Raw genomic sequence first — 12,806 nt, forward strand, 5'->3', positions numbered from 1 at the left:
TTCATTTAATATGCTAATTTATGCACATTTTTCAAAATTAACAAAAAATGCTTCTTTATTTGTTGACCGATATTGATTTTTTTGCTTCCATCTGGTGGAGCTTCATGAGGTTCACCAAACTTCTACACAGAATTTTGACCAGAACAATTTTTATGCTAATTTATGCAAATTTTGAAAAATTCACATAAAATGCTTCTTTTATTTGTTGACCGAATTTGATTTTTTTTTCTTCCATCTGGTAGAGCTTCATGAGGTTCACCAATCTTCTACACAGAATTTTGAAATTTTGACTAGAACAATTTTTATGCTAATTTATTTGAAATGAATTTATTCATATTTTGAAAATTCACATAAAATGCTTCTTCTTTATATATTGACCGATATTGATTTTTTTCTTCCATCTGGTGGAGCTTCATGAGGTTCACCAAACTTCTACACAGAATTTTGAAATTTTGATCAGAACAATTTTTATGCGAAATTAATTTATGCAAATTTTGAACAATTCACAGAAAATGCTTCTTTTATTTGTTGACCGAATTGATTTTTTTCTTCCATCTGGTAGAGCTTCATGAGGTTCACCAAACTTCTACACAGAATTTTGACCAGAACAATTTTTATGCTAATTTATGCAAATTTTGAAAAATTCACATAAAATGCTTCTTTTATTTGTTGACCGAATTTGATTTTTTTTCTTCCATCTGGTAGAGCTTCATGAGGTTCACCAATCTTCTACACAGAATTTTGAAATTTTGACTAGAACAATTTTTATGCTAATTTATTGGAAATTAATTTATTCATATTTTGAAAAATTCACATAAAATGCTTCTTCTTCTTTATATATTGACCGATATTGATTTTTTTTCTTCCATCTGGTGGAGCTTCATGAGGTTCACCAAACTTCTACACAGAATTACAAAGAAATGTTTTTTCTTCATCTGTTGATCAATTTCAATTTTGTTTGCTTTATATAATAGCTCGAGGTGGTGATACAAAAATGTCAACATAGAATTTTGAAACTCAATTAATTCATTCATATATTTTCAAAACTCACAAAAATTACTTATTTATTTTTTGATTGACTTGGATTATTTTTGTTCCGTCTGAGAGCTACGTTAGGTTCAGCAAGGTTCTACACAGAGTTAAGAAACTTTGACTAGATAATTATTAATACTTAATTCATGTGAATTTTTTTCATAGATCACAAAGAAATGGTTCTATGTAATTTCTTCATCAATTTCAATTCTATTTCCTCAATTTATGTCATCAATATAATTCAATACAGTGTCAACTGGGCTGAAAATAAAATTGTGTTAAATTTTGTTGCGAGATGCCGGATGAGCTCCACATCATTGATGTGCTAGTTTTTTTTCAGAATGTCCATCTTCTTTTTATTTTGGCGATACCTAAGGAATTGTTTACTAGACCAACTTCAGACTTGGTCAAGTATACATATCAGAGTGACGGTACATTTTTTTTTTGGGGGGGGGTTGTCATGGTTATAGGTCATTATGATTGAATATCTAAAGAACCATAATGCTTGCGAAACAATTATTTTCAGTAGGATTTATTCACAATCGCCACTACTATTCTATAGCTTGGTTTGTGCATTGACAATAAACCCAAATAATGTAGAATAATGAAAGTTCTGAAGTGCTATCCTTCCATTCATAAAGCATTTGTAAGCCAGTGCTTTTTCAATGTTAAGCAGTTTTACTCATTCTTAAACAATTATTTGGACCAATGGCTAAATAATTCCAAAGTACCGATATGAGACCATAGTAGTTCTACAGTGTGCGTTGCCTCTTGGTATTTTGTTTGTTTGTTTTCTTATTTATAAAACCTTTGCAGCATTTCTTGATTTGTCCAAGGCATTGGCAAATGTGATTCTTGATATCATCTTCTAAAAAAAATTGTCAAATGATAATGTATTATCTCTCAAACCAAACAAGCGCTCTAATATTATATGCTTTTGAATACTATATGTGGTCTATCATGATGAATTTATTGAATCAGTGTAATTATTCAAATTATGTGATGCAGCAGTTACTTCAGCAAATGTGATGGCCAACCTCAACTCTGCTCGTTAGTGGAGTTGGAACCTCAAGTCTGCTTGTTAGAGGAGTTGGAACCTCAGCTCTGCTTGTTAGTGGAGTTGGAACCTCAACTCTGCTTGCTAGTGGAGTTGGAACCTCAACTCTGCTTGCTAGTGGAGTTGGAACCTCAGCTCTGCTTGTTAGTGGAGTTGGAACCTCAACTCTGCTTGTTAGAGGAGTTGGAACCTCAACTCTGCTTGTTAGTGGAGTTGGAACCTCAACTCTGCTTGCTAGTGGAGTTGGAACCTCAGCTCTGCTTGTTAGTGGAGTTGGAACCTCAGCTCTGCTTGTTAGTGGAGTTGGAACCTCAACTCTGCTTGCTAGTGGAGTTGGAACCTCAGCTCTGCTTGTTAGTGGAGTTGGAACCTCAACTCTGCCTGTTAGTGGAGTTGGAACCTCAACTGTGCTTGCTAGTGGAGTTGGAACCTCAACTCTGCTTGTTAGTGGAGTTGGAACCTCAGCTCTGCTTGTTAGTGGAGTTGGAACCTCAACTGTGCTTGCTAGTGGAGTTGGAACCTCAACTCTGCTTGTTAGTGGAGTTGGAACCTCAGCTCTGCTTGTTAGTGGAGTTGGAACCTCAACTGTGCTTGCTAGTGGAGTTGGAACCTCAACTCTGCTTGTTAGTGGAGTTGGAACCTCAACTCTGCTTGCTAGTGGAGTTGGAACCTCAGCTCTGCTTGTTAGTGGAGTTGGAACCTCAACTCTGCCTGTTAGTGGAGTTGGAACCTCAACTGTGCTTGCTAGTGGAGTTGGAACCTCAACTCTGCTTGTTAGTGGAGTTGGAACCTCAGCTCTGCTTGTTAGTGGAGTTGGAACCTCAACTCTGCTTGCTAGTGGAGTTGGAACCTCAGCTCTGCTTGTTAGTGGAGTTGGAACCTCAACTCTGCTTGTTAGTGGAGTTAGAACCTCAACTCCGCTTGTTAGTGGAGTTGGCTATTGATAAAAAAAACATTTCTTTCAACAGATTGAATAGCAGATCTTGAGCTTCAAAGTGTTGAGTAACTAGTCATAACTCACCTACATCTATTAATACACCATATAATCATTTGATGGAATGTTAAATTTCGAGGGGATATTCTAAGCTCAAGGAGGAAAAAAAAGATCTTCAAGAAATTCTTGTATCCGGTGTTTTGTTGTATTTCTCAGCTTCACATTCTAAGGGAAAATAGAGGAAGAGTTCCTCCTTCAAATCAGCATATTTCTGAATTTTTACAAACTTAAACAATCCAAAAATGATATAATGTCCATTCTCGTGAAGCCTGTGCTTTCAGCTAGGTGGTCCCAAATGTTGATATATTAAATCATTATTATGCAATGGAAACTTGTATATTTTGACAGATCTATTAAGATACCTTTTATTATTTAACATGTACTTATCATCTTGTACTTGCCCTACCAATAATCCTTCATCCTTTGTCTTATATAATGTGTTTTGGTAGTGTTTTTCCTAGATATATTCATATATCATTATCCCTTATTTTCATTAATCAAAAGGGGCATGTAGAAAGTAGCATGCAATCAAATTGTTTAATATATAAATGAAGTGGGCATTTTGGGTTTTTTTTTAATTATTATTACTGGGTAGTATAAGATGGTCAATCTGCTTTTTATTTTTCTATTATGCTTACTTCATATTCATATAGAATATAATGTATTGACATGCTCCATGTATTATTTTGTATGTTATGCCTTTTTGTTAATTTAACAATGATCGAGTGCAATGGATGAGATATTTTATGATGGTTCCAGCACTAGTGAAGATGACCTTGGCATATTCCATGAAATAGTTTCTAATATTACATAGGTTCTGTAGATTCGAATCAGTGGTAGGTCAATATGCCATCATGTGACCATAGCTGCGAGGATCGCATTTGTCATATTCTGGGTTTTGACGTCACCTCAGTAAATATAACTGCGTTGTATTGTCAATTGTGGCGTTTTGTCCACTAAGGTGACGTCACTTGCTGCTCATATGTTGTAATGAGGTTATTTACTTGATGTACCTGCTAGTGTTAACGCATCGATTGCATGAAGAATGCGCTTGATGTATTTTTTTTAAAAAATCTATTATGATGTAGATGGATCAGAGATGTAGCAAGAATTTCATGTTGGAGCCAGATGATGAATGCAATCTCTGATGGCAAATTCACATAGACTATATAATATAACATAACAGATATTGCCTGGTCTATCATTTTAATAACAACATTTCAACTCCCCTCCGAAGCAATATTTTCTCTCAGGAGAATATTTTTCTGCAATAAATCATATGACATATTCATCTTTATTTTGTTCATGATCAACTATGGATGGATGCTTTTCACTAAAATCCACTCAACTGGTAATGGTGATTTATCTAGTGGCTGAAAGGAAATTTAACTGGAATACTGCTTAGAATACATCACCACAACATGATGTTCATTTGAAAGGGAACTGAAATTTGGTGGTGCATTTAATGGCTGATTGGAACGATTAATAAATGCGCAAAGGAAAGCACAAGGTTGGGAAATTGGTTCTTTAAATTTGATTGGGCAAGGGGCTGCTGCTTCGTATATGTATGAAATTAAATATGGTAATACATAAGAGAAAGAAAGTCATTGATTTTAGTTATGCTTGTAATGAGGTTCTATTTGCTGTCAAGTCTAATATGATAGCGCATGCACTGAAGTATTTATTTGGTTAATAATTTTCCTGTATATAACATGCAGTTCCCATAATATTAACATCTTTGGTTTGCTCAGTTTGAATTATACACAGAGCGATTGAGATTGTAGAGTGTTATTTTCAAAATGATAATTCAGATGAAATGCAAGCATTTCCAGATAGAGTTACAATGTAGTTGATTGAGAATATAATGAAGCATTTGTGTACTAGTATATTATTTAATTGTAAATGAATAAAGCCCTCGATACAATCAGCTATTTAATAACCCCAAAACATTGATAAGCATGTATTTGATATTTATTTCATTATTATGAAGCCAACAATAACTTTTTTTCCTAAAGTAGCTGATTATTAAGTTATAAGGCAGTCCTTGTGCCAGTTAAAATGAAACTTTAAAATCAAATATGAATTATAAAATTCAAGCTAAATAAGAATAATTGCAGGTTTGCAATCATTGCATGTTCATTTACAGGGCATTGAGTTTTGAGTGGATGTTATCAAATCAATAGAATTAGGTAACTTGTCAAAAGTCACATCTGCTATCAGGTATCATACAGGTAACACATCACAGCATTCCTATACTCAGTTAGTTTAGTCCGGGATTTTTTCTAGGGTGAAATTTGATCATTGTGTATGAAAAGCCGCACATGAGACACTCATTTCTGTGTTATGGCAAGTTGACTTAATTCTCTATTTTAGTCAGATTTGTATAACTTAAAGTGTACTCTTTAAAACCAAATGTAATGTTGAAAATGTGATAGCAATCAATTGTAAATTCATTTTTATGTTTTTATTTTTTTACTTGATGGTAGTCGCAGTTTAAGAAAAACCATGAAACAAACATGTAAGCTCTTAATATGGATGTGTAGTCTACTGCAGTGCTGTATTGTGGTACTCATTACTTTGAACCATCTTCAATGTGAATTTTAAGCTTGGACCAAGTATAGATTACGACTTTGTGATTACTATGCACACCACGTTATTTAGTATTTCATTATCTTCTGCTCTCATCAAAGCTGTGGATATTCTGGGCATTCAATGCAATTTTATTAAAGATATCTGGTACATTTTTGATAACTGATATGGGTCATTCCATGGGGTTGGGGCAAAAATTGTGACATCAGGGTAAAAAAATAGAAATGTAATAAATGAAATGTTTTATTTCTTATATGTTTCATGGGACAATCCTTCAACTAAATCCACTTACAGGCATTTCATACCACCCTGCATATTAAAGTAAACTGAGAAATAAGATTTGACAAAATACCACCGTTACATGGACATCATTTATCATCCTTACTAAGACTATGCTCTCCCACTGTCAAAATAAAGGGGTTGATCTCCATTACTCTTGATAAATATTTTGCTAACAACATTGTTAGTCACTTTATTCCACACTTTTCAACATGGCATATATATTTTGAAAGATTTAGCATCAATAAATGGAACTTGATGCTCTGTGTGTATACCAGTGCCATGTTCTGTGTCATTCTTTTTTCTCACCAGTCTAGAAAATTGAATTTATGATGGCATGTAGAACTAACTAGTTGAGAGAAGTCATGCCTCAACAGAATGGAATATTCTCTTTGGAAAAACTAAACTACTCTTTCGGGCATAACCTTCTATTTTTAGTGTTACCACCGTTACATGGACATCATGTCTCAGTAACAGAGGTATACTTAGAAGCAATGTTAAGTTAATGTCCATTAATGGCCATTACACACCAAATTCCACTTCATGCCTTAGAATATTTGCACAAGATCAATTGATTACACTAAAGAAAAACATTTTGCATGTCAAATTCTTTGCAAATAAAAGCAAATTAAATTAGAGTTTAAACAAGGAAAAATGTACAAAATTATTGACAAATTATATTTAAAATCATACTACGATAATCCTCAAGTTTCCACTTCCGTCTACCTCTGGAAACATTTACGTTTCTGCCTAAAGGGAAAAAACAAAACAGTGCTATCTTATGATCTCCAATTCTTTTTACTTTAAAATAACTCCTTCAAGATATTACTTTCAAATGTACATACCACCGTTACATGGACATCATGTCTCAGTAACAGAGGTATACTTTGAAGCATTGCTAAGTTAAGGTCCGTTAATGGCCATTAAACACCAAATTCCACTTCATGCCTTAGAATATTTGCACAAGATCAATTGATTATACTAAAAAACATTTTCCATGTCAAATTCTTTGCAAATAAAAGCAATTTAAATTAGAGTTTAAACAAGGAAAAATGTACAAAATTATTGATAAATTTATATTTAAAATAATACTAAGGTAATCCTCAAGGTTCCACTTCCGTCTATCTCTGGAAACAAATGTTTCTGTCTAAAGGGTAAAAAAACAAAAGAGTGCTAGCTTATGATCTCCAAATCTTTATTACTTTAAAATATCTCCTTCACGATATTACTTTCAAATGTACATACCTCCGTTACATGGACATCATGTCCTTGTAATGATCATATTGAATAGTATTACATGTACTTGCCATTCTTTTAGTATCAACACACTAATGCGAGTTAACTCATCTTACTCAAGTGTAGAAATACAACATCTACAGGCAAGCTTCTAAAATGCATCAATGAACAGGTAAAATGTTTTTTTTTATTCATACATGTACACGATTATAATTTTGATACCTTTGATACAATACTCGGTGAAAAAGATGTAGGGAAAAGGTACTAGTTTAGTTCTTCTAAGCTACATGTATGGTTTTTCAAGACAAAACAACACAAAGTTGGCATGCAATTCATGGACAATGCATTAATACATTACACATATAACTTGTTCAATTTGTTTACTCTAACTTATTTTACCTCAGTTACATGTACATGGTAATGTAGTTCTAAGTGACATTAATTAAAATATAATCATGTCATCACTGGAATAAATGCATTGGATAAAACAGTAAGTTCCAGCATGCCAAAAGGACAATTGTAAAGTACTTAGTGGACAAATTGAATAAAAAAACTTACATCTGTTGTTTAAACATAGAGTCGTGAACAAGAAAGTAAAATGTACTATTTCTACTAAGCTATTCTAATAAATGTTCAAGAATAACACTGCAAACTACAATCTTTTCCTTTGGTTAAAAACTCTATGGTAAACTTCTTACTGGCAAATGCAAAAAAAAGTATTACACTGTACACTAAACCTGACAATAAGAAATAACATGCAATATTTCTCTCTGCATTCAGGTTACAAGTTTATGAACTTCAAGATGATCGGTGACCCAATGACAACTGTGTGGAAGAGGACTCTGTCAATGTCACAAAATAGATAGAGGTAGAATTGTGCCTCGCCATCAGGCCAGGAGTACAGGTCACCAGATTGACACTTCATGTACTGAAGATATATATTTTTACCTTCAACAGAGGCTACCTGTAGTTATTTGAGAAAAATAGTATTTGGAAGTTTGACTATTTTTTTACACAATTCAAATTATTACATTTTAATCAACAAAACTTGCTGGATTGTTTCCACTATATTTTATATTATATGAAATCATTTACTCATGTACATGTCTTGACATTTTCTCATTAAAGTAAGGGGGGTGGATTACTAGGGCAATGACAAGGAATCTGATCTGTTCTTGCAAAATACACCCTCACTTTGTATTTTTTTCATAGCAATTAGAATTCATCATTTCCTAGTTCATAAAGTAAATATAAAGTTATGTTTTATACAAGGTTTTTGTATTTGCTTTCTTGTGTTCTACTTTGTTTTCACAATACAATTACTTGCCCATTACCGGTACCTTTTCATAAATTATCTTTACTTTAATTTCGTTTCTCAATGGATGAATTTAATCTAATTTTATTCTGCATTATAATCTAGGGTGGTTATCTCGACAATTCCATTTAGTTTTGTATGACCATCCTATTTAATTTTCAACTATGAAGTTTAATTGTTCAAGCAATTACATAATATATTTGTTTTATTGGAATTAAATGAATTAATGGAATTCAAATGTGCAATTTACCTTCTGATACAGCAAATAAACTCTTGTGAAACAAACTCGATTGTGTCACTTTTTCTTTTCTTCGCTTGTACGTTTTTAAAATGTTGTTATATTGCAATAAAAAAAATCACATTGAAAACAATCACAAAGGCTTTTGCTTTCTGATAAAACAAATACCCACCCCCTCTCCTAACAATTGAATAAATATAAATTAAAATACGATTGAAAAAAATCCTTAACTGAATATATAGAAATAAAAAAATACAATTGAAAAAACGGAGAAAGAAATGAGGGAAAAAGAATGAGTGCTGAAAAGTATACCAACATTCAACAAGATGAAAAGTTTGGGGAAGGTTAAGCCTATAGCTAAGAATTACTAGTAATTGAATTATTCCCATGCTTCATCATACACAAAGCCCATCTACTATGTGTAGGGGGGGTAGTAACAGAAAAATTATTTTGCCCCTCCCCCCTCCTTTCGGGCTGGGATCAGCTGACAAGCAAAAAAAAAAAAAAAAAAAATTTTTTTTTTTTTTTTGGGGGGGGTCTGCCTCCCCCGTGGCGCCGCCACTGGTTCTAAATTCTCATTTTTTTGCAAATTCAAATTTGATCATCAGGTCTTTGATACCCATATTACCTAGAATCAGTAGGAGCCAATTTAAACAAGGAGAAATTTTGTACCAAATTTGAGATGTCACCGTCATGATCATCAGTGAAAGAGCTGTTTCTGAGTATCCATTGGCCTATTGAATCAACATATTTTTGTGTAAAAAAAAATCAACTAAATTACGATTGAATCATGTCAGCTACCATTCAAAACATGTTTGCACAGAATCACATTAATAAAAGCATTATTTTCTTTGGAACCATTCAGCAAATCTGGAACAAACACGGCAATGTCTCAATCACATATTTCACTTACACGAGAAGCTACATGTGGGACCGAAGTGAAAGATGATGGAAAATTAGCGAGATTTTTCAAACTTAAAAACACTTTCTGCATGGTAATACAGTTCCACATTTTAAAGATAAGGTTTAACTAGTTTCAAAATACGAGTATCGGGATAAATCTCCGTACTTACGTCGCTTTGAAAGGGAAAACATCGTGGATATCCAATCCACCGTTACAAAGACATTGCAGGAATATTCCCAATTGCAATGCTTCAAAACGCCCGCTGTTCATGTGCATGTGGATTTCGGCTAACAACCCGTCCGTCTGATACAACGACGGTCTCTTCTCCGGTGTCTCCTTCTTACATACGCGATGAAATGTGATCCACCGTTACAAATTTGGCCCGGACATCGCCCAAAACATCGGCGACTCTCGATTAATTTAGATGACATTACCATAGGTTTTCAAAGCTAATCTTTTGATTAACAGTTGCTTACTGCCTGCCCTTTATTTCTGACACATAATTTTGGAAAAAATGATTTCTGATTTTTAGATATTAACCACATTACCGCCGTTACAGAAAAAATAAACGAGGACATCGCATGTAACGGTGGTATGCCGATTGGTAGGAATGATTTATGATATGAAGTCTCTTTTCATGTGCTATCCCATTACTGTTTTGTTATTAAACAAATGTTGCTTTATCAATCATTGCCATTTGAATTTGACTAAGTCTATCTTTTGACTAGATATCTTCAACTGAAAATGACCATTTTGGATGTCACACTTGGTACCCCAAAAAAGAGTCTGGACATCATCATTTAAAGTCTCACCATCAATAATACTTGCAGTTCAACATTTTTATTTCTGCATCAAGTAATTGCTTACATAACTGCCTTCCAACAAAACCACATTGCAACATCAAAACACCAAACACATTTTCAGGATAAAGCTAACAGTTCATAAGGAACACAAAAAAGTGCTGTTGCCCCAACCCCGTGGAATGACCGATATGAGTTATGAATTCAGAGGGCCTTTCCATCATATTATTGATTAGTCATAGGGCTGTAAATCGATTATAGCTGAAGTGTAAGTGGTAAACTGTGCAGTAGTTATGTTGATTGTTAGTAATTGGAACTGGTGAATGATAATTAGTGAATGCACAGACTAGAGGAAGTTTAGGTAGGAACATATTGTTGCCTTCGTTGGTTAATTTGATACCATGTATGAAATAACTCGATGAATACAAGGCATTTCAAGTCTTACAACTTTCTTATGCATGTGCATGTACAGAGTAAAATTACCAAAGAAAACCCCCTATAATTGTCTACATGTGCTCAGTATAATGCAACTTTGATGTCAACAAAGATTTGTAATATGTGAGAACAATGTTTTACAGCCAGTTTAATGGTGGAATAATACTGGCTTCAATGAAGCTTGATTAAGTAATCAGTCGCAGATTATTTTGCTTCCAAATAATCCACTCGAGGAAATTGACCCTTGTCTGTCAGAATGGCTTGTGAGAAAAGGTGACATGGTCTATACATGGACCTATTGTAGTAGGTTCATGGTTCATACGCGAGTGGGTAATTTTGAATCATTGCGACATTTTGAATTCAGATGAATGAGATTTAAAGGCGTTTGTGTTTTAATCTCAATCAACCATTCCAATCTGTTTCTAGAATAGTCATCATTGCAGATTTCCAATGTAACATTATGAATATTGACAACCATCAAGTATATTTCTTAATACCACAAGATCTTGAATTTCAATCATTTATATCCATTCCTACATTTCAAATTCTTCATTTCTTGGACATTGCAGACCTGGGGGAGGTTTCATACAGTCATATCTAAAGGCTAAATGCATGCATAATACTGAACAAATGATCTGATTGCACTTGTGAAACACTGCCCCCAGAGACAGTCAAATAATACCTGCAAAGTATAGAAACACACAGTAAGCAAATAACTTTAATTTTGAACCTTTCTTTTAAGTAATAAAAATGAGGTAAAAATGTAATAAACCAAAGTAAGAAAATCATCTATGCTTTAAATTTGTTCCGATCCATAAACCAAATTTGAATGTACATAATTTTTGTTAACTGTTTGTTGTGATTTTCAATGGCATCCTTAATTTAATGTTGCTTTTTTGAATAGCAAAGATGGTCAAATATAAAAAGTCACATGTTGTGTCCTTTGATACACACTTGTAACTGTAAGTTATAATTTTGCATTTTCTTTTGTATACAGCTAGGCAGATCTTGATTTAACCTTCAGTCGTGCTTGTCACTTGATCATAACTCATGAACTCATCAGTAAAATATTTAGAAATTGGAAAAAATTATATATTGTGCTCTTAAAATCTGTAAGTTGCTTTCTCTGTTTTGTTATTTGGCATGCTGGTGGTCATGTATATAGCTTTCATTGTAGGTGTCATTGTTTCTATCTGCTTAATATATTATTTGTGTATCACGGATATAAATCAATAAACCAGTCAAGAAACATGTTTGTGAGCTGGAATAGTGATTATTCTGTGTTATAGAGTGTGGGTCATTTGTAAGGAGAGCTGTATGTATGAGGGTGCGTGTGTGTGTGTGCGTGTTAGTGAGAGGGGTGGTTATGGAGATGAGTGTATCTTGGGTAGCAATCATTATATCGAACCTGGGACCCTTTTTTAGCCTCTCAAATGGCTCCAAGAACTAACAATATTGGATTGGCAACTTCTTTAATACATTAGATATTCATTGTGCCAACTTATATTATCAGAGAGGCATATCACACATATGAAAAGTGAAATAATTATTGTCACATTGGCGGACTCCAAATAAAATTCAAGTAAAACTCAATGTGTAACAAATCACAATTTATTTATATATACAAAACTCCAATATCAAAACATCTCTCTTCGAAGTTCAATATTGTCCAACGTATGAAGTTTAAAAGGGAAATAAAACTGTAACACCTAAATAAATGATAAAGTATTCTGAAAAGTACTCTGATTCACAAGTTTACAATCAAAGGATCCTGCATTGATCCAAGCTATGATATTCCACTCTCGATCTGTCTCTAACTCCAATATAACTGAAAAGATCCTGCACTGATCTAATCACCAACGACAACGTCCAGTGTATTAAATTTGGTTACACTTCGTAATTTCGAAAGTTCTTTATTCCAAAGTTT

At 33.5% G+C, this 12,806-nt stretch overlaps 1 protein-coding gene and 1 long non-coding RNA gene across 2 annotated transcripts; one reads left to right on the top strand and one right to left on the bottom strand.

The window, feature by feature from the left end:
* Positions 1 to 2,048: 2,048 nt before the first annotated feature.
* LOC121430705 (flocculation protein FLO11-like) lies at positions 2,049 to 5,970 on the bottom strand. The gene is made up of 2 exons (XM_041628064.1): positions 5,965 to 5,970; positions 2,049 to 3,026 (listed from the first exon to the last, which is right to left on the bottom strand). The coding sequence occupies exons 1-2, from the start codon at positions 5,968 to 5,970 to the stop codon at positions 2,049 to 2,051; spliced, it is 984 nt and encodes a 327-aa protein (XP_041483998.1).
* An 11-nt stretch (positions 5,971 to 5,981) lies between these two features.
* On the top strand, positions 5,982 to 8,146 carry LOC121414955. The gene is made up of 2 exons (XR_005969931.1): positions 5,982 to 7,359; positions 7,968 to 8,146. It is a non-coding gene; the product is annotated as an uncharacterized LOC121414955 (long non-coding RNA).
* Positions 8,147 to 12,806: the final 4,660 nt, after the last annotated feature.

The sequence above is a fragment of the Lytechinus variegatus genome, chromosome 1 (assembly GCF_018143015.1).
Source record: "Lytechinus variegatus isolate NC3 chromosome 1, Lvar_3.0, whole genome shotgun sequence".
NCBI classification, from domain to species: domain Eukaryota; kingdom Metazoa; phylum Echinodermata; class Echinoidea; order Temnopleuroida; family Toxopneustidae; genus Lytechinus; species Lytechinus variegatus.